Here is a 21,020-nt window from a genome sequence, read left to right as displayed (position 1 = left end):
GTGCTTTTTAATAACAGTATTGGTATGCAATTTCTAAGTGACATTTTATTTCATTCCAAAGTATTAATTGCAGTAGTAAAGCCCAAATATAGTGAATTGTGCAGTTGTAGTTGCAATTACCTTGCCTTTTCATTTGCAGAGGTTAAGTGGTCACATTATCAGAGGCAGTGGGTTTTGGTTTTTTCCCTTCAGGTCTGCCTTTTAGGAGCACAGTCTTTAGATGTTCAGATCTGCCTTTAGCAGCCCAGGGCTGCAATTAAAACTTGTGATGGCATTGTAGCCAGTGCTGTCAGCAGCATTGGGAACTTCAGCTATTGGGGCTGCGCTGCCACTTCATTTCCCTTCAGGGTTCCTGTGCAGCCTCCAGGGATTGCAGTGGGGCTCCTTGTAAGTAAATTCCACATGGTGTTTTTAAATTGCTGGTTTTCAAGTTTGAGCATAGCAGCTATGCTCAGCATCGAGCCAAGGCTTTTTCTTCTCACATAATTGCTTTTCATCCTGAAACTGGAAGGTTATTACCAGGAGCTGCTAATATTTCTATGTGCGGTTTGATAACAGTAGGTGAAAATAATTCCAGACCACAAGTGCCAGGAAGCACAAGTTACAGGTTTGGTTTTGTTCTCATTCTAAAGGCCTGACTTGGAATATAAATGAAAAATCTGTTTACTGCCTAAACTAAAAAAAGCTACCCATGGTTAGTGCCCTTTAATAGAAGAAAAAGGTAATCACCTCCCACTCAAAAATATACCATAAAGTATTTAGAAAAGCAAAATGTATTCTAAATTATACTTTTTGAGTGTGAAGCTTTCTTATTCTGGAACTCCAGCTGCTGAGGAACAAAGCAGTAATGTCTTTAATTAATACTTTTCTATTACAAAAAGACAGTAAAATGTTGTAGTGTTTCTTTAATTGCAAATGAAGAAGCTACTGGTAAATATCACTGGGAGTGTCTTTTTGTTGAAAGGTAGCTACAAAAATGATTATGAATATAAATATAGTAAATGATAAAAATTGCAAAGAAAAACACATTCCCTTATTTTGAAACTATTTGTCTATTCTGAAAGCTTGTCATAAAACCATTTTACACCATTACAACCAGATTCTTTGTTAAATTTATTTGCAGAGTAAATAACTGCTGATCTATGATCATTAGTACAAATTCACTTGACTTCAGGTATTTTTTCTTATTCTAGGAAAGATTTGTTCTGTTTTGGAATTTCGATTGAGCTCTGTCTTTAAGTACTATTATATTTCTTTACACTTCGATTTTGCTGTTTTGCTTCACTAGAAATTAAGACTATTATATATATTAAATATAGTCTATTAAGACTATAGATATATTGTTGAACTCAGCTGTTTTTATCAAGGGTACAATGGAACACATATACATAAAAACTAGATTAATGCCATGTTCAGTAGAAGATAGTATTCAAGTAGGCAGCTATCACAGAAACTTTACTCTGACATATAAAGTTGCATAATTAGTACCTGATCTTGCTTAAGTTTGACATGTGGGTAACATCTGTATTATGCTGTTTAGCACAGAACCCAGTGGGATTTGAAATTAAAGGACTACCTGTGAAAGTTAAGTGAACCAGCACTTCACTTTCTGGCTGCTGCTTGTGCAGGGGCTCTGCCAGTCCTGTCGTGGCCTTTCTCTCTTCCTTGCCATATTGTGCTTCTTTTGTGTCCAGCAGTTGAACTTTCCAAGTCAATTGCACAAATATCAGTTCTTCTGTCCCTCTCCTGATAAACCTTTCCTTGCGTTACCAAATCCCTGGCGTACACTTAGAGGAGCTTGAGGAAAGAGAGGACAAGCATTTGTGATTGTGCCACAATAATTTGTCAAGTGATTGTGTGTGCTGTCTAGAGAGCACTGTTGGGTGACCTCTTGCAAGCTGGGTTATGGGAATATAACTGCACCTGCTTTAGAGTTATCAGTGCTGTATTCATTCCTGCAAATTACTTTATAGTGTGGAGGTAATAAACTTCTGCAGTATTATTTACATTTATTTGGCTGCAGACAGAGCAGTTTTGTTTTCACACCTCAGCGCTGGAAGGTTTGCAAGTTCGGTGCACAGCTCCAGAACGATGGAGCCACCACTCTCTCTAGTTTGATTTACAGTCTAATACCACCATTCACTGTTAATTTCACATGCTCGGAAGCGCTGCTTGGTTTGTAATTTTCAGTGTCCCTTTTTCTACCTCTGTCTTCTCATTTTGCTGCTCTTTTGAAGTTTCTAAAGTAGTCAACTAATTTCTGTACTAAAAAGAAATAGTTAGGGACAAAGCAGAAGGGAATGTTGGAAGGGAGCCAGGGGTAAAGATTACAGGATCATTTTAGAGTTATTTTTTGACTTTATATACCACGGAGGGAATATAAGGTACATATTGAAACCTTTTGACACATTCAAATAGTAGACTATATTATTTTTTGCCAGTTCTTCCTAAAATAAAATACATTCAACACAATCTCAAATACATGCTCAGGACACACAGGTTTTGTGCTGAAATGGAGTTGAGTTTTAGCTGTACTTCCTGTCAATACTAATTGCTTGCATTGCTTACAATGAACAGATGTTTTTGTGGTAGTAGAAATAGACCTAAAGAATTCTCTGTAAATACTTGGTAGGTTTTTTTTTTCTATTTCTCCCTTAACTTACACAATCAGTTGGAGCAAAAGTCTTTTTGGAAAGACTGATGGGAGGGGCAGAAATGTGTATATCCTCTGTGCAGTACTGGAGCACAAAATTTACTGCTGTTTATCAAACCTATTCTTTTTGTAGATTTTGTTCCATACCAGTAAAGAGGTGTTTCCGACAATTGTACCACTTTTAAGAGATCTTTTAAGCAGTTGCAAGTGTTATTCTGTTGGCTGTCTAAGGTAGCTTCTCAGTTCTATTAGAACTTAAATGCCAAAGCACTTGCTAGTTTAAACACAAGAATTAAAGTTTATTCACAGCTCCTTTTTGTTTTTAAATAAGTAGTTTGCATTACTGTGTATGTAGTTGTTACTTTCAAAAAATGTATAGTTCTCTGTCATATTGATAAAGCTGTATCAAAACATTGCCTGTAACTTAATTTAAGGAAAAATTGAAGTTGCTCATAGCAGTTTTTTGTGTGCGTGTTTTTCTTGGAGTCTAAATTAATTTTGAATGTATAAACTCAGCTTCTGGAGTAAAAACATTTTTGGCTGATCTGGCTGGTTAGTGCTGTGGGAGGCTTTGACTTCCCTTTTAGCAAAGCTTCATTTTGGCTCTTAATTGGAGAATGAGACTAAAAATCTGATTGCTCTTTGGTCTTCATACTTTGCATGAGGGCATGCTCTGCTCCTCCTAAATGAGAAATAAAATGGCTTTGTCACATGAGGACTTTTACTGGCTTTTATAATTGAGTGTTTAAGAGTTGCCAGGCTTTTGATTCTCTTGCTGAATTAAACAACTTCATTTTCAAGGGATGAATCATTTTTCTTTTTCAATGTTAATCATTGTTGCTGGGTTATAAAAGTGTATTTCAAAGGTAGCTGCTATGGGTACTAAAGCAGTAAGCATCCTTTCACTGTATCTTACCAGTAAGATTTTGAATTAGCTGGCATTTTCTTCTGAAGTGTTATATGTTGCATTTATATTAATCATATAAAATCCAATCACATAAGCTGAAGCTATAGTTGGTTCTTGGTACAGCTGTATCTGTCATGTTCTGAATCAGATTAAAAATTTCCTCTGTTCTTTGAACTTTCTTATTTATTCAAAATTCAGGTCGTGTGTGTGTATATATATTCAGGTATAGATAGATAGTTGGTGTTTAGATACTAATGAAGTTTTTTTGCCTGTTAACTTGTTCAAGTGTCATGGACTGAATTCTCACTGCCTCAATGAAAATACTGTTTGTTTTCCATTTCTTTTGAGAATTGTAGAAGATGATGTAACACTTATATTTTTCAGCACATTTGCAATTTAGCCAATAATTAAGCAGGGATTCATGTTTAGGTGCCTTTCTAGTTAGAGATTTGTAGGGACTATCCCACATCATTTTCATATGCAATGATTTTTTTTTAATTCAATGTATTTCTGTGAAATGGCATATATTTGTGTACAACTAATTCTAGTAATTCTAATATTAAATGGCATTTCAGATTTCAAACAAATAATGTTATCATTGTACAGGATGAAAGAAACAGACATGGCAATAACTAGACTGCTAGTCTGTCAAAACTGTTCACACAAAGTATATTTTAAAATACCATCAAACTTCAGTTTGAGAGAGGCATCTGTAATACTGCATGTCTATCAGCCTAACTTTATCCTTTGAAAACCTTAACATATTTTGTAGTGAGAACATAGTTTTAAACATAAGACTTTCTGGAGAAGTATTGCTTTTGGAATGAAGGACTGTAATTTTTTCTGTTAAAGACTTGCAGGAAAGGAGCTGTTAGAGCTGTGGATCTGTGCTGTCAATTACTGGCCATGTCAGCTACCTGGAGAGTCTTCTACCAAATCTATACAGGCAGGGTCTTCCTGCCATCCCATCCCAAACTGTAACACTTAAAACACTTGAGACTTTAACTGTGTTCTGTACATACAAGAAAATCCTCATCCTGTGTACTTCACATTCTTCTTGGTTCACCATTGGCTTAGCTCTAGCAGTGCTTTCAGTCTCCCTGACCTTTAATTGCATCCCATGATTCTTATTTGCCATGCATGCGACAACTTCCGTTCACAGGAAAAATGTTTTTGGACTAACATTGTTGGATTTGACCCAGCAATTCCTACAGTTTATACTTGAAACTGCCATCTGGATTTAGATGTGCTGAACTGGTTTGCAGTTGCTTTTAATGAGCTAAACAAGGAAATTGAAAGTCCATTTATGAATGACCAAATATAAATTACTTTCTTACAGCTTTCTTTTAGTTTTTGGGATTATATGTATAAAAGCAGCAAATAAACAGCATAAAAATTTTTAGTCCATTTTCATATGCAGATACTTTTCTTCTTGATAAAGCTGATGTGGATTAGTGAGAACAAAGAGTAGTAGTGAAGCATATTTTAATTTATGTTGAGATAAGCTGCTTGTAGGAAAAATTCTTTAATATCAGTAGAGAAATGCTCACACATGGCTTATTTCCATGTCTTCTGCCAGTCACAAAAATTGAAAGAGTGGGGGAATCTTCACCTATATTTTCTTATGTTTTCATCTCTTTCTAAGGTTAAATGCTAAGTCAAAGAGATTATAACCTTTTGAAGCTCATTAGGGTGGCTCATGAGTATGATTTGCTTTTAGTGATGGTTTCAGCAAAGCCAGACCTGTCACAGCAAATTCATAGGTTTTTAGAGGATTGTCAAATGGTAACTTTTCAAAAGTAAAAGACAAACAATTATTTAACAAAATATGTAAACCTTTTGATAGAATTGTCCTTATTAATTAGCACAATCAGGCAGTCAGGTTAAAATGGGATTTGTACTTTCTGTTTCATTCATACTGTATTATTTAGAAATTGACTTCTTTACCATTATATATGTATCAAGGAATACCTGTAAATGTAAGAATTCTTACAAGATATTTTAATATGCCCTGCCCAAGTGATTCTATATGTTATAATAATATAAAATGTATCTAGTAGAAAGTATGCATCAGTATGTTACAATAGTATAAATCATCTATCCCTTTAATTTCAGAAGACAGCTCTTTTTTTAATAGTTTCTTGTGTGACTATTATGTATGTGAGTATATCTACATTAAGCTAAGCATAGAATAAATACAGTTTATTGGAATAAAATATTGCTAGAGTTGTTACAGAAGCTGTGTTGAAGACCTTGGGGTTTAATTTAAATTTTGACAGAGAAGGCCAAGGAAACTTGAAGCATATTCTTAATGATGATTTAAGAGTGATCCAATGATTATGAAAGATTAATACAGAGTAGTCTCCTGGAAGATAAACTGACTCCTCCACTCTTTGGCAGGTGGATGACATCTTAGGAGAAGGCAGTGACGAAAGTGATACTGAAAAAAAAAAGCCAGAAGAGGAAGGTGAAAAACCTCAGACTAGTGCAACAGAGACTCTAGGGAAGAAGGCAGATCAGAGACCTGGATCATCATCATCGTCATCAAGTGAAAGAAGTTTAACAGGCAGTGTACCCAGGTATGAATTTTTCAAATGTACAAAGTGTTCATGATGTTTCATTGTGTTTGTGCTATTCAGCATGCTTTCTTACAATCTGGTATTTGCCAACTGATGTTAAATTATATGTAGGTAACTTTTTCTTCTAAGTGTCTGAAGCTGTCATGCTTATACCTGCAATGGTTTGGGATTTATTGTAGGAAGTAGTCTTAGTAAATGTCTTGTTGAGAACCAGTGTATCACCTGTTCAGAAAGAACTGAGGGCAACTGAACTGCACTTCTTTTAAAGTTGTCTCAGTCCTGTGTCAGATATAGACCCATGTCCTCTGCAATGTTACTTTAAGTAAAATAAAGCATGATTTGTAAAGCTATGCTTTTTTTTTGTCCTGAATTTTTGAGACAGTTTTATGTTGGTCATTCATAACAATGAAGTTGTTAGGATGCTTTTCTACTTAGAAATTTAAATTTGCTAGTCTCTTCTTCAAAATTGATTTTAGTGTCCCAGCATTGACTGTTGGATAATGACTATCAACCAATTGCTAGTATACTAGAACTTAACAAGCTAAGTGCTTATGTTAAATATGTTAATGAATGGTTCTCAATTTGCAGCCTGTTAATACTTTTTAAGCTTAACAATTTAGACCAAGCAATATAAGATTTTAATTTAGACTTGCAGGGGTCATCATCTTGTACTATAGGGTGCTGAAAGTGAAAACATGACTCAGATGACTCGGATGTGTGTTGTAGTTCCTTTCTGCTCTCTAACCAAACTCAATTCCCAACCATAAGACTTAAGCTCTAACACTTTTTCCTTAATAAGGATAATATAAGTAGTAGGTTGTAAGCAACTCACATTATTTTAACTTTTCTGAGCTTTGTTCTAGCACACAAAGAAGGTATGAGAGAAACTGCAAAAACTGCCACAGAATGTGATATATAAATGTTTTTGGAGAGATTTTGAGTGGGGTAGTAATGTTGCTGTAGGAAGGGGTACAGGACAAAATTGCATGGCCTTTTAGTTTATCATGGGTATTTCTAATCATTGAACTTCTTTAGAAAAATGTCTGCAAGTTTAGAGAATTTGGTTTGTCTCAAATGGATAGAAGAAAAATTTTCTCCCAAATGAAGTTTGAAAGAGGAAAGACAAGCAAAGGATGAATGTTTTAGAACACAGTTTGAAGCAGCAAGGCATGTCACTGTTAAGTCATCCTAATACTGTGATGTTTCATTGTGTGGAAGATATACCAGTTTTTGGAAACCAAAAGGAAGAAAGAGTCACATTAAGGAATATTGCTAAATAACTATTCTCCAAATAACTATGGTGTAAAAAGATAGAGCAAGTGCATTTGTAATTATGTATTATTCCATATACAGAAAGGTTTTTAAATAAGCTTGGCAATACTTCTTCACTCAGAAACTATATAGACATAGTAGTGTTCTTGATGGGATAAAGTCTTTAAGCAGCTTCTTAAGTAACTTTTCTATTCTCTCCGCCTCTAAAGAGTTTTCTTGTCAGTTTGCTAAATTGTATTCACTATTGAGCTTGATAGGCATGCTGTAAAACATACTCACAAAGTGCTGGTTCAGATGCTGACCCAGTGTCTACTAGGCAGGAAATTCTGCTTGATAAGAAAGGAGCCCGTCATTCCAATTACATTTTAAGTTTGAAGCTTTAAACTGATGTTTTCATGTTCAGTAAGTTTTTTATGTGCTAAAAAGGTACTGTATAAGAGGGGAAACTCAAGAACAGTCTCTGAAAAACAGAAGATGAACAAGAAACAGTCCACGTATGATCCAGTACTCCTATGATCTGGCTCAGGTCATTCCTATTAGAGATGAGGCCTACAGAGACTGTAGGTTTCTGCTGCTCCTCTACACTTTTCCAGTAGTTACTGACACTGGAGCCATAACGCTTAAAAAAAAACTAGTGCTTACATTTTATGTTAGTCTTCAGTCTTGAAACTTAAAGAATACCCTGATCATTTCTCTGATTGGTGCCACTTCTGAAATTCTCAAGCATGGAGGAAAAAAATAATCTTTGAGAAAACTGATAGCTCCTACTGGAGGGGAAATGAAGCCTTTCTTCTGGATCCATTGCTAATTCATAATCAAGGAAAATTGAGCTCAGAGCCTCAGAAATGCCACAACTATCTTTTCTGTGCCCATTTACTAGAATTTTAAAGGGAACAGTGATATTTTGAATCTTAAGTGTTTTCTTTCAAATATAATAGTACTTCCTTAGAACAGCTACTCTTCTAGAAGACTGAAATTATAGTTTGCCTTTCTTTCTTACTGACAGAAAAGACTGCTGCAAACTCCAGTGCAAAATTTTGTTGGTGACATCTTTTATCCTGGTTGAATGAATGTATTCATTGTCACTGTAACTTTATTCCAGTTCCCAGTCTTGAGACACTCTACTTTGAGAATCTTGGGACCTAAGTTTTTTTACAGCTCAGTGCTTTCTAAGCTGTCAGACTCAGATTTGTTATAGTCTGGGATATTTTTCATAAACAATTTCAGTGACAGACCATTCAAAACATATTACAGAACTATCTGGTATGTGGTCAAAGTCTTCTTAAAAGTACCTTTAATAGCCAGTGACACATCTCAATTATGGCTGACAAAATAATTGTAGAAATTCAACCATTTTGCCAAAGAATGATGGTTCCTCTGTTTTCTTACCCAGGCAGTTAATTGCATTGTTTCACTAGTAAAGTTGTAATGTTATTACACTGAACAATCTTCCAGAATTCCTTTCTAGATGATGTGAGTGTGCCGTTGATTTGATTTTTACAGTATAGAAAAACTGTACGGTCTAAAATTAGAAGTATTAGTGATTTGAAGTCATCATTTCCTACCTCCTGGATCATTTGTTGCATTAGCATAGCTCACTTAATCATCAAGCAATCTGTCTGTTAAAGAGCTTCTGTGTAAGGTCACCCTAGAAAAAAATACATGTTGTGAAGTTAATTTTAAGAGCTAAATCTTTCATTATCTCCTTTCCCTTAGAATAGATTTTATTTAAGGGGACACGCAGTGATGTCTAACTGCAAAAGGAAAGGGGATCAAAATTTCTATATGTGGTCAGTGCTTGGATGTTCAAGAAAACATTTAACCTTAACCTTAAGTGAGCAAATCCTAAAGTAAACAATTGCTTGTGTTTGCAGGTAATTAGAAAGTGTTGTTTGTCTGAAGAAAATTCAAATTCATTTTGCTCTTATTGGTAGAACTTCTCCCACATAATTGTTTCAAACTTGTCATCTGAATTCTGTGGTATGTCATTATTCTAAACTACTTACTTACATTTCTCGAGCCATTAGAGTTTTCCATGCATAATAGTGAGATCCTTTTGAAAATCTCTTGTTCAGACTCCCTCAGTAAGAAGCAGAGTTCATTATTGTAATTGGCCAGAACTAGAGGATCAGTTCATTTCTAGAACTGCACTGTGGTTTTGGCTGTGGGCCTGCCGTGTCAGTGGCCATGGGATTACAGAGGAACATCTCTCATTTTAAAGACTGTTCCCTGAAAGCTTATTCCATATAGATTCGTGTTGCAGAGGCAGCACTTCAGTTAAGCATTGGTGAGTGAGGTTGAATCTTGCAGCTTGTTCAGGGGGATAAGATCTCTGCATAGAATTACAGTTGCTGGAAAACTACAGAAAGCAAATACGGCCCATTTATTGATTTTGGCAATGAGATAATGAATCCCAAATCAATCAAAGTATGTTTGATAGGAGCAGCAGCTCATTGTTGTTCCTTGATGTAATTTGGTAAATAAATGCAGTTTTCCTACTTGAGTGTATTCAATGCATTTTAATGAGCATCTCACTCTATTTCAGAGAGATCCAATATATCTCCTTAACAGAGCAGGAAACCCACTCAGCCTTTAAAGAGAATGTATAATCATTGAGTAGGGGAAAAAAAAATAGCCCTAAACTCTGCAAAGAGATCCTTGACAGGCAACCACCTCCTCTCCCAGTTGTGGGAAAGACTGATGTGCTTTAAGAATTTGCAGTAATAGGAGGCATTTGTCAGCTGGAAGGTGCTTCCCTGGAAATGCTTCTCTTAAGGTGAAGCAGATTAAGGAAGTTCAACACAGATGATGTGATGGCTCCAATTTTATAGATTATTACACTTACAAAGTTTCAAATTTTGTTTGAGTCTGGTTCACAGAAAACAGCCAGAATTTGTCTCCCATTATTAATTTCCTGTAAGTTCAACATTCTAAATTAAACATCTGAGAGAAGAAAGCATCCTTCAGGTAATAAGACAATGTGATGAATATTTTTACACATAACCAGATTCTGACTGATTTTTGCAAGGTTTTTACTGGTACTTTTTTCTTGGCTTTAAAACTTAACTTATGTGGGTAATACAACACCTGGATTGGCCAGCATGTTCCAATCTATACAGTACTCTTGTGATTAAATGGCTATTCAGAGGGATGTTCTGAGGCATTAGGAGCTGAAACTTTCACCAACTTCATTTTTCCCAAAAATATTGATTGCATTCGACCTCCAAAGTAGAAATTTTTCTTGATTCCTTTTGGTACATTTTTTTCCTTGGCATAACAATTGTTCTCATAGTTACTGCAAGCTGAGAGTATGCTTAAATGACTGAATTCCCTTATATTTGTAACAGTTTGGAAGTAAACAGACTCTTTGATGTAGTCCACGTAAGCAATTTAAAAATTACTGCAGTTTCAGTGAGGTTTTCTTTCCCAGAAGCAATGGTGAAACACTCCAGACTGAAATCCAGGATCAGCTTCTAAAGAGAAGTGCTTCTGTTTGCAGCACATCTTGCTGTTTTCACATGAGCCAGCTGTTCTACAAAATTTAAATGTCATTCCTGTTTGGAAGTGATTTTGATGAAGACTCTAAAATGGAAGAGGATTCTGGGCATGCAAGGCATAATTTGCTTCTGTACTTATATATTAAAAATAAGTTTTCATATAGGAATGTTTTTATTTGAAAGAGCTCTTGTTACACGAAATTTCCACATGAGAATATCAATACTGAGGTAATAACAACTTTTTGAAATTATTTTAATTAACTTTTCAACTATTAACTATTTTAATTAACTTTTTTTATTTCAAGTGTGCGTAGTCCCAAGTACTCTACCCTCTGCTACATTGAATCAACTTGCTTTCAGTTTGCCAGCTAGAAAATTGTAGGTCCAGGTTCTAGAGGATTGAATAAATGGAAACAAGTGCTGAATCTCAATTGATAGTTTCTGTATCACAGGTGTGCCCTTTTCAGGCCCTCTTGAAAATTGTCTAAATGTCCTGAAAACCAGGAGGCCCTCAGCTGTAATCTTTATCTGATAGGCTTAAGATCTGATTAGTGACCACCTCCAAAGCTTCATTAGGGTAGCTTTAGGCAGCTGAGGTGCTTCCCATCCCCTTTTAACCGCATTCTTTGGGTTATTAAGGCATTGGTTTTTTGACAGTTGGTGCCTTTGTTTTCTGTGTTCTGTTTAGGTTGATTATCTGCTTTTTTTGGTCTTTGTCTCACATATGTGTGGTAAAATTGACCTTTCCTAATTTGTATTTCTGAACCTGTCATTCTATCCCCTCCTATCCTTGGAGAAAAAGTAGTTGGAGATAGGTTGTTTTGCTGACTTGAACTTTCTGCATCTGTTAAGTTAAATCCCACCCTTTGGATCTTACCTTTGTTACAAAGCACAGAAGATGGTTTTATGTGCCAAGGATGTTTGTACTTGGAAAGTGTAGTTACAGACCATGCTTTGTTTCATTTGAGTAGCTTTTCTTCATGAAAAGTAGATTTGATTGAAGTGAAATAGTGTCCAAGCTCTTAAGTGATTCCTTCCCTATAGCAATCTTTTTCATAAACTTCAGTAAATACTGGGGAGTTATTCTGAGTGTGTCTTTACTCATTGATCTGTGGAGCTTTAGCTGAAACCTGAAAATTAAGAGGTTTTTAAATCAGAAAAGTTCAACAGTATTAGAATGTAATTGTAGATACCTAGCGAAGTCGCTGACAAACTCAACTGTTCCAATATCATATTGGATACATCTTATAATTACCAGTGGAAAATTTAAAAATGCACTAGAAGGAATTGGGATCTGGAAATGTTACTATTCAAACTGTGTGCCAACATTTTTTGTTTATCACCCCAGTTATTATCTTTAGATCCCTTTTTTTTAAAGATGCCAATCATATCACTTGGCTGTAAACTCACTTCTAAAAATCGTCATTCTTATACTATGGCCTCACAGATGTTATATATAATGAGTAGTGCTTCATTTGCAAGTGAAGTAACAGAGATTGCTGGGACAGTCTTTTGAAGGAGTATTTGAAGGCTTTTACAATAGAGAGCACAAGCATTCAGATGGCTATGATAGAGCAAGTCCTGTAACAGTGCCACTAGAAGACAGAGATTTTTCTTCTCACTAATGACGTTAAGCATCATTGGGTTTTCTTATAAAATGCTGAGTTACTCTGTAATTAATTTAAAACTATTACACAATTTAGTTTTTAAGCTCTCTGATAAGAGAAACTGCTTGCTTTTTTTTTTTTTCTTATTATTAGACCAGGATAAGGGATCCAGCATGTCTTCTGCCCTGAGGAGGCTGTCAGCTGCAGGCAGTGCTTGTCTGTGTGTTTTCTCAGACCAAAGGGCAGGTCAAAGAGTCAGGTTTTTTCCACCATGTGAAATAATTTAAGTGGAAAACTACTTTTTATGTCTGCGGCCACCAGAAGAACTGTGAGACCTGTTTGTTACTCGTGGCTCAAAAAGCAAGTTACTGTGCTGGCGACTTGCTGGTCTTTGATGTCTCCTCATATAAGAAGTTACCAGCCATCTTATATTCAAGAGTAGAATTGTTGTGGGCAAGTCACTTTGTCAAGTGAGGGGAAAGGAGTGCATCCTGTGGAGAGGGAGTGCAGAATTCTTCTTATGCTGGTGTTTTCCACTGGGGAGATACCTACCCAGCTATGAAACAGTTTATCTGCATCTTAACATTTGCTCTCCAGTGAGGTTTGCCATGCTCGCTGATCAGGGTTAACAGTATGAAGGATCCCTAACTCCTTAGGTGCCTTCCAGCTGGTCAGACAGTATTCAGCCTTCAGCTATTTATAGAGTATTGTTCACTTCTGTTTAAAGTCTGCTTTTGTTTTGGAGATTTTTTCTTCTGTGAGCAGAAAGGAGTACAAGGAAAGCACAGATTTGGTCAAAGTCACAAAGGATTCTCTCTTTAGGTCTACATTTCGGGTCATTTAAGGTTTCAAATGTGTTCCGTTCTGTGTCAAAGCTACAGCGCCGATTGTCTTAACATTTCAAGGAATCTTTTTTAATTTAAGATTGAATCATCCAACTCTTTTATACACAATATTTGAAATAATGGCATTTGCAAAATGGCACTAATATTCTGCTTGTTTACTGTGTCTGAACTGGATAATATGTCTTTGTTGGATGCATTGCAGGAGTTTGCTCAGATGCATGTTGTTGGATGCTTCTTAAATAGCTTTTCACAAAGGATTCAAAATTCCATTGCCATGAAAGGATGATACAAAATTTGCTCTGCTTCCTAGGAAGTCTTTACTAATGGAAAGGTCTCTGTAGATTTTTCTATGCTAAAAATGTGATTTTCAAGTTTTTTTCCTCAATATTAAATTTAATTAAATCTGCATTCTGCTATAATAAATGTGCTGTAAAATTAGGGCTTGTGTTTTTTCCTCCTTCTCCAAAAGTATGAGGTGTATCTAAGGCATATTAAGCCTGGAAGCCTAACTTTAAATCATATGGGAATAATTGGGTTGGAAAATGCATGTATGAGAGTTATTTCATGGTTTTGTGGCATTGGTGTCAGGAGAAGGTGAAGATGTAGAGGGATGTTCTACACCCTTGTAAATACACAGTAGGGTAGAAAGATGCTGGAAGTTACTGGCAGGTAGGTGTGCTCTAAAGAAAATAAATGTGTGGCGCTATTTTCAATACACTGTTATTTGATAGTAGAGAGGACAAAAATGTCTGACATGCTTAACTAAAAAAACGAAAATTGATAGTTTAAACTATTCCCCTAAAACTAAATTGATAGTTTAGGGGAATATTACATTTCTATTTTAAAACAAAAAATAATTGATTTCTACAAATAAAAGGGTATCTGGGAGATCCCTCACAAGAAGGAACGCTGTTAGAAAGGGAGGTTGCCACTACTTTTTGGAAAAATGGAATGGAATTCTCAAATACAAGTAAAAAAACCCTCTGAGTTGATGAAAAATGTTTTTCTTCTTCATTTGGTATTCTGTGCTATCTGATAGAGTGGACTGTTCCCATGGTGGGGGGGGGTTTGAGATAGAAGCTATATAAATTTGTTAGGTTTTTGATGAGAAATTATCTTTCCATTTATATCTTAAACTTCCACAACATCTGGTCTGTGTGTCCTTTACTTTTAGATTTTGTGTTTAATTTTCTTCTGTTGCTGTGGTAGAGGGGCTTTTTATTTTATTCTTCATTTAATAAATGAATTAGGCTTTATTATCTCATATAGAAAAATTCATGTGGACAAGTCTAAAAGCTTATACATCATCAAGTACAGTTAGAACTACTCTAGCTGTTCAGAAAACAATTAGCAAAAGCATAAAATAAATGGATATATTATTTATTTCAGATCTCCTCTGAGGTAATCAGAGAGGAAACAATAGGATATTTAGTGGCAAATATTTGAAAGCAGTTGTGAGAAATGAAGGAGTTTCTGTGTACAAAGTAAGTAGTACTCGGCCAAGAAGCAAATGGTAGCAGTGAGGGTTCCTGTGGTACTTGGAGGTTGTATCTCCTGCAGTGTTTTAGCCCAGGTGAGGAGTGTGCCTTTGAAGCAGTGCTTTGGTGTGGCTCCCAAAGGGATCTCAGGGTTCACCATTTCCTTTAGGTCAGTGTAATCTGGGGTTTCACTCCAAGAGCTTGCTGTGAACCAGCCACTAATGTACCTTCCATCCAGAGAATGAGCTGAGAGGTTGTCCAGAGTAAAACCCTATTTGTGCCTTAATCAGCTATAAGGCCCACGTGCATGGATGGCAAATGTATTGTCTCAGTGTATACAGTGTCATCAGGACAAAAGTTAAAAAGTCACTGGAATTACTCTGTTTAAACTTTTATATGCTTACAGAGTTGGATTCCTTTTTTTATCTCTTTTGATATTCATACATCTAGACAGTGAACACAATTTTGCAGTTATTTCTTGAGCATTTAAATGCTGGGACATTGCAATACGCTATTTTAAATTTTCAAGTGGTTAAATTACTTAAATTATAAGCACGACCCTGATAAATGGTAAAAACAGCTGTATAAGCAAATGAATGCATGGCTCAGTTTCTTTAGGAAAGCACTTAAGTAGATGAGTCATTCATATCTTCAAGCTTGTTAATGATTTTAATGGCCTAAAGTTTCAAACTGTTACTGAAAATATACCTACTATAGCTTCAGTTAAGTTGCAGACTAAATTACAGTTGTGTTTCCAACTGCTGATTAGTCTTGTTGGTAAACAGAATGCATCCAGTTGTCAAGAAGACTAAGAAAAACACTTGAGAAAAGGAATCTGAATATTCAGTATGTAAGGGAAAGTTTGCCTCCTGTTTTTTTCAGAGAAGTCTTCTCTGCAAATTTGCAATTAGCTTTACTCCTGTAATGTTATCTGTAACACTCTAATGTCATCCAGTTACACTGAAAAATTACAATTTATATGAGAAAGTCTTTTCTTGGCTACGTATATAAACTGCATTTGCTGCCTGCAAGACTTGGAAGTGACAAGTCCTTTCTTCTGCTTAGAAAGACTTACCTAGGAAAGTAAGCAGTCCAGCTTAATTATCTGTAATGTGTGCAAACATTTTCTTACACACTCAGGGAAGAGCCTAATAGGCACTTGGTACCATCTTCAGCTTTAGATACATGAGCTGCTGCTGCATTGAGAAAATCAGAAAACTGTATGTGATTCATGTATTCACTCTGTTCTTAGTAGAGTCTTATGAATTACCATAATCTCGGTGTTTTCAATGGTCATGTGGTGTGTTCTTGCTTGAAATTGTGTTTTATCCACATACAGAAAGGTAGGCACAAAACCAGATACATTCAGATGAACTGAAGGAAGTTGTAGAAAGCAAGCGTCTGGGATTCTAGAGTTTTTTTCCAGAGTAGCCCCTGAGAAGTTATTCCTTTTGAAGAATTTTGCAAGGAACCCTCTTCCCAAATTCATAATGAGACAGATGACACTCTGGAAACTCTTCCAGCCACAGGAATCTGTTCCTATTTTCTCGTTTTTCCACTGTTTTCCAGTATCATGAGTTGTCCAGGGAGAAGGAATTCAAATTTTGAGCAGATTTGCAGAGATAGATTGTAGTAAACTCCATGGACTTAGGGAAAGCACCATGGAGAATCTGAACAACAGGAATGCTGAGACAGCAACAGAAGTTCCTGTCTCCCTGACCCCTGCCCCAAAGCCTATCTCTGTAACCCTATAGGCTATGTTACTTTAACCCTTACTATTGGTCAAATCTGGATTCCCCCTAACCCTATAAAAGGGGCATACTTTAGCCCATTCGACAGAAGAAGAGCTGTTGCTGGACCCTTCACAGATTCCCTCAATAAAACCATCACTGTGGAACCCCAGGACGCCTCCTTATCCTCTCTCAGCCGTCTGCTGCAGCCTCAGCCAAGGGCAAACTTACCTAGCAAGCAAGAGCTGAAATCACTAAAGAGCTGATCGCTACCGAGCTTGCTAAGGGAGTTAGCCCACGGCATCGGCCTGAGCTAGCTTAGCTTTGGGCACCCTGTCTCTCTGGGGACTGGGCTCCTGAGCTATCTTGCACTGCTTAATAATAAGGCCAGAACAGAGGCTTTATGAATAGATCACTTAATGTCTTGTCTTTATAATGTATAGCCTGAGTTTGTTCAGCTGTGACCCTTTTTTCCCTGAGAGCTAATGTGTCAGTATGTAAAACACTGGAGTAAAACACCTCAGAAGCCAGTGGATTGGGTTTTGAGGCAATGGAGAATGAAAATGATGGGAAAGTAGATCTCATTATAGCAGGTCTGCCCATCTCTGTGTTCTAGTGCTGTGGCAGTGGAGGCAGGACCAAGCATGCCTGCTGGGTTTTTCTCTAAAAGTTTTGGAATGTATTTGGGTGAAAGATGGGGAGAACAGACAAGAGTAATGGAGTACCAGATGTGTCTCCTCAAGTTCTTCTGGCCCTCAGATAAATGCCCAGGTGTTCAGCACTGGGAGCAGCTGCCATAGCAAAGAAGAATAATTTCATATTGCTGCAGGCCTAATCTAGCATTTGTTCTGCATCAGGTTCTTCACATGATCGCAAAGTTTCTGGTGTTTGATGGCTTCTCTGGTCTTGGAGAAGCATGTGCTACTTGTGTAAGACAGGAGTTCTCAAAAGAGCTAGAGAGGCAGGGCAATAGTGCTGCAGGTTTCAGTATCTCCAAGGATGAAGCCTCAGCAGCCTCTCTGGATAAGCTGTGCCAGTGCTTAATCACCATCACAGTGAGAAACTATTCCCTGATGTTTAGAGGGAACTTATGTATTTCCGTTTGTGCCTGTTGCCTCTTGTCCTGTCACTGGACGCCACTGAAGAACCTGGCTCCATTTTCTTTACATTACCCAGTCAGGATTTTGTACATGTTCATTAGATCCACACTCTACTCCATCAGGAGTCTCTGAGAATCCTGACACATAACCAAAGGCCTTAGTGAAGTACCCTCTGCTTTTCCCTCATTTACCAAGCCAGTGATTTCATTGTAGAAGTGTATCAGGTTGGTCAGTCAGTTTCCCCTTGATAAGCCTATGTTCAGCACTACTGATCACTTTGTCCCTCATGTGCCTAGAAATGGTTTCTTGGATCAGTTGCTCTTTTACCTTCCCAGGGACTGAGGTGAGGCTGACCTTCCCTCAGTCCAGCTCCTGTTCAAGGTAGGAGTGATATTTGCATTCCTCCAGTCATCAGGCACATTTCTCAACCACCCTAATCTCTTAAAGACTGAGTGGCCTCCCGATAACATCACTCACCTCCCTTGGCACTTGTGGGTGCATCCCATCAGGGGCCATGGAGTCAGGTATGACCCATTTGCTTTAGAGTTCTTCCCTGTGCTGTTCCTCTTCCTTGCTGGAGTCTTTCACCATCTTCTCTAGCCCCTGAAGGTTTATCTTGCTAGTAAAGAAAGACTGAGGCAAAAGAGACACTGTTACCTCAGCCTTTTCTGTGTCTGTGTCACTGGCTCTCCTGCCCCATTCAGCAGCAGGCTCATATTTTCCACTTTCCACATTTTTCCGTTTCATACTTATGGCACAAGACCTTCCTGTTGTCTTTGACCGCATCAGCATCTCAGGGTCATTGCTGAGAGGCTGCCTTCAGCCTTCCCACCCCCAAGCCTCTGCCTCTTTTATGCCTGAGATCCAGCAGAGCAGCTGTCCTCCCTGGCTTCTCTGTTGCTTGGGATCAGCACTGTGCAGGGCTGTGACAGAAAGGCTGAGGCCATACTGTGCACTGAAGGAGTGGAAATATCTGAGCAATGTAAGAGCTGGATACATACTAATGGACACTGAAATGCTGGAGGTGAGCTTGTATAAACTCAGGTCCAGCACCTCCAAGCAGCACAACTTCCACCCCAGCAGCTTCTTTGAATAACTTATAAACCCTCCAGAACTAAGGATGGGATGCTTCCAGTGCGCTATCTCTAAAGGGCTTGTTTTGAGTATATTTTCCATTATTCCACTGCTTTTGCACCCATCTGGGAACATTATGTGGAGTTGCAGTACATAAAGCTGGGTTTTGCAGTGCCCTAGCTTCTATCATGGGCCTAAATTTTGCTTGCAGTCTCCTGCAATGTGCTCATGTTGCACCTGATAATACTCAAATAACATGAGTTTTCTGTTGTCAAGAATAACCCAGCTTATCCTGTGATGCTGACATGATCTTTGTACATCTTGCTGGGAAGAAAGGGAGAGAAATAATCCTCCCCACAAAGTCTTGTTGCCCCTGTTTTGTACAGGTGTGAAAACTAAGGAGCATTTTTTGTAAGAATAGTTTTCTGTAAAAATATTTGATACAAAGCTAGCTATTAAAAGCTGTTCTCACTAAAAATAGCTTTCTCTAGATACTATTGACACATTGCATCAAAGTATGGAAGAAAGAAGGAGAAATACCATGTTCTCAGTGGAAAGGTTCATTTTCCAAAAGAGCTCAACAACAGTGACATAAACTCTAACAAGTCTTGAAAGTTTTCCTTCACTCTACCAATTAAAACAGCTTTGAATATTGGTGTCATCTCCTGCAGAGTTTTAGCATTGCTAAATCTTTTTACATTAAAAAATAACCCCTCAAACTGTTCCTATTGCCTTTGTTTGTGAAGTTCTCCTTTCGGCTTTTCATGGATTTAACCTCTTTCACTATTCATAAAGGAAAATATATGAACTTTAAGGTGATGCTTTATAGCAGGAGCTTAGAGCACGAGTATAAAATTGATATTACAGTGTAATAGCTATGACATCTATATTGCTTATCCAGGGAATGTCTTTTTTTCCAGCAAAACACTTTACAGTTCTTTTGAGTTGAGGAACCCTTCTCCATTTCATCACTTTTCCATTTCTACATGGCTGGATGTCTTAGGAAAAAGGCAGGTTTTGCTTGTGAGGATGAGGGAGAATTTGAATTAAGGAAGGTAGAAATTTTAGGGAAACTAATAGAAAAGGTGTTAAATGTCAGGGATGATATCTTGATGTAAGGAACTGGATATTTCTCGGGGGTCAGAGCAAAGACAGCCCAGCTAAATCAAATCCTAAAGACAGTAGAGAGGATAATATGCTCTTGTAAATCAAAATGAGGTGCTTTGGGTGTAAAGCACCACATACCTTGCATGGCAAAGTCATCACTGGATTTTCTTGCTGCTGTGGTGCACTGTGAACAGTACAACCCTTTCAGGGATAATAGAATGATGGCATTTTCTTTCAGGTATGTCTTTCAGTGACTCCCAGTCTGGAGGAAGAGAATCTTCTGAATCACACTGTTTGCATGTCTTAAGAGTTTAGGTACAGGAATGCCTGTTTTAGATATTCTGTCAGTTACTCCTGCTGGTAGTGTTTTACAGCTCTGTAATTGGTTAGACTTCCCATTATCTGAAGCCACTCTTCTAAATGAATATGCCATAGTATCTTTCTGTAAATGAAAATGTGAATGAATATTTCCCATGGGCTGGCTGAGGCTTTTATAGTCCCTTGAATGCTTATTCAACATAATCTCTCTTCTCTCATCACTTCCTTCAACATCATCTGTCTTCTTTTTTTCCTTAGACTTCAGAAAGTTGTCGTCGGTTTCCATTATATAAGAGCTTTTAAATAATCTTAAGATTTCTGAAAGGACAATTGATAAAACCCTATCTTGATTTTAAAAGGAAACTGTCAGGTCTATTACACCCTTCAGATGGCTTCCTTTTAGAAATCAAAATATGGCACTTGTGTATGTTTACGTATATATCGACTGTCCTTCCTATCTGGGGATCGTAAAATACCATAAGACTGAAACTCTTCATTTCTTGGGCAGCAGGGACAAAAAGCTGTGTTCCACAAGCAAAAAAAAAATGCAAATTACAATCTCTATTAGAAGAAATTTTAAGTGATTGCTGTCTTACATATGTTTTGAAGATAAAGCATTTTAAAAACAATAGTTTTCATACTGGAAGTTACATATATTGATCTAAAGAGATCAGCTTTTAATGATATAAATATTCATAGCTTCTTTTTGTCTTACACAGTTACTTATAAAAATTAAAAAGGGGATGGAAATGGGCAACTCTCCCCAAAACCTAGACATCAGTTCTGAGGGATAAGCCTGGGTGCAATGGAAAGATCTCTGCAGTTCAACCTGGGCAGTTTTGCCCTGAAGATT

At 37.2% G+C, this 21,020-nt stretch overlaps 1 protein-coding gene across 1 annotated transcript in view; it reads left to right on the top strand.

The window, feature by feature from the left end:
• Window positions 1–21,020, top strand: part of CTDP1 (CTD phosphatase subunit 1) — a 101,030-nt gene that overhangs the window by 63,213 nt on the left and 16,797 nt on the right. The window contains exon 12 of the mRNA XM_030944127.1: window positions 5,961–6,139. Coding sequence (XP_030799987.1) covers window positions 5,961–6,139 — 179 coding nt within the window. The remainder of the gene's footprint in view (window positions 1–5,960; window positions 6,140–21,020) is intronic.

The sequence above is a fragment of the Camarhynchus parvulus genome, chromosome 2 (assembly GCF_901933205.1).
Source record: "Camarhynchus parvulus chromosome 2, STF_HiC, whole genome shotgun sequence".
Lineage (NCBI taxonomy): Eukaryota > Metazoa > Chordata > Aves > Passeriformes > Thraupidae > Camarhynchus > Camarhynchus parvulus.
The sequence above is the reverse complement of the archived record's forward strand: the minus strand, read 5'-3'. Positions and strand labels throughout refer to the sequence as shown.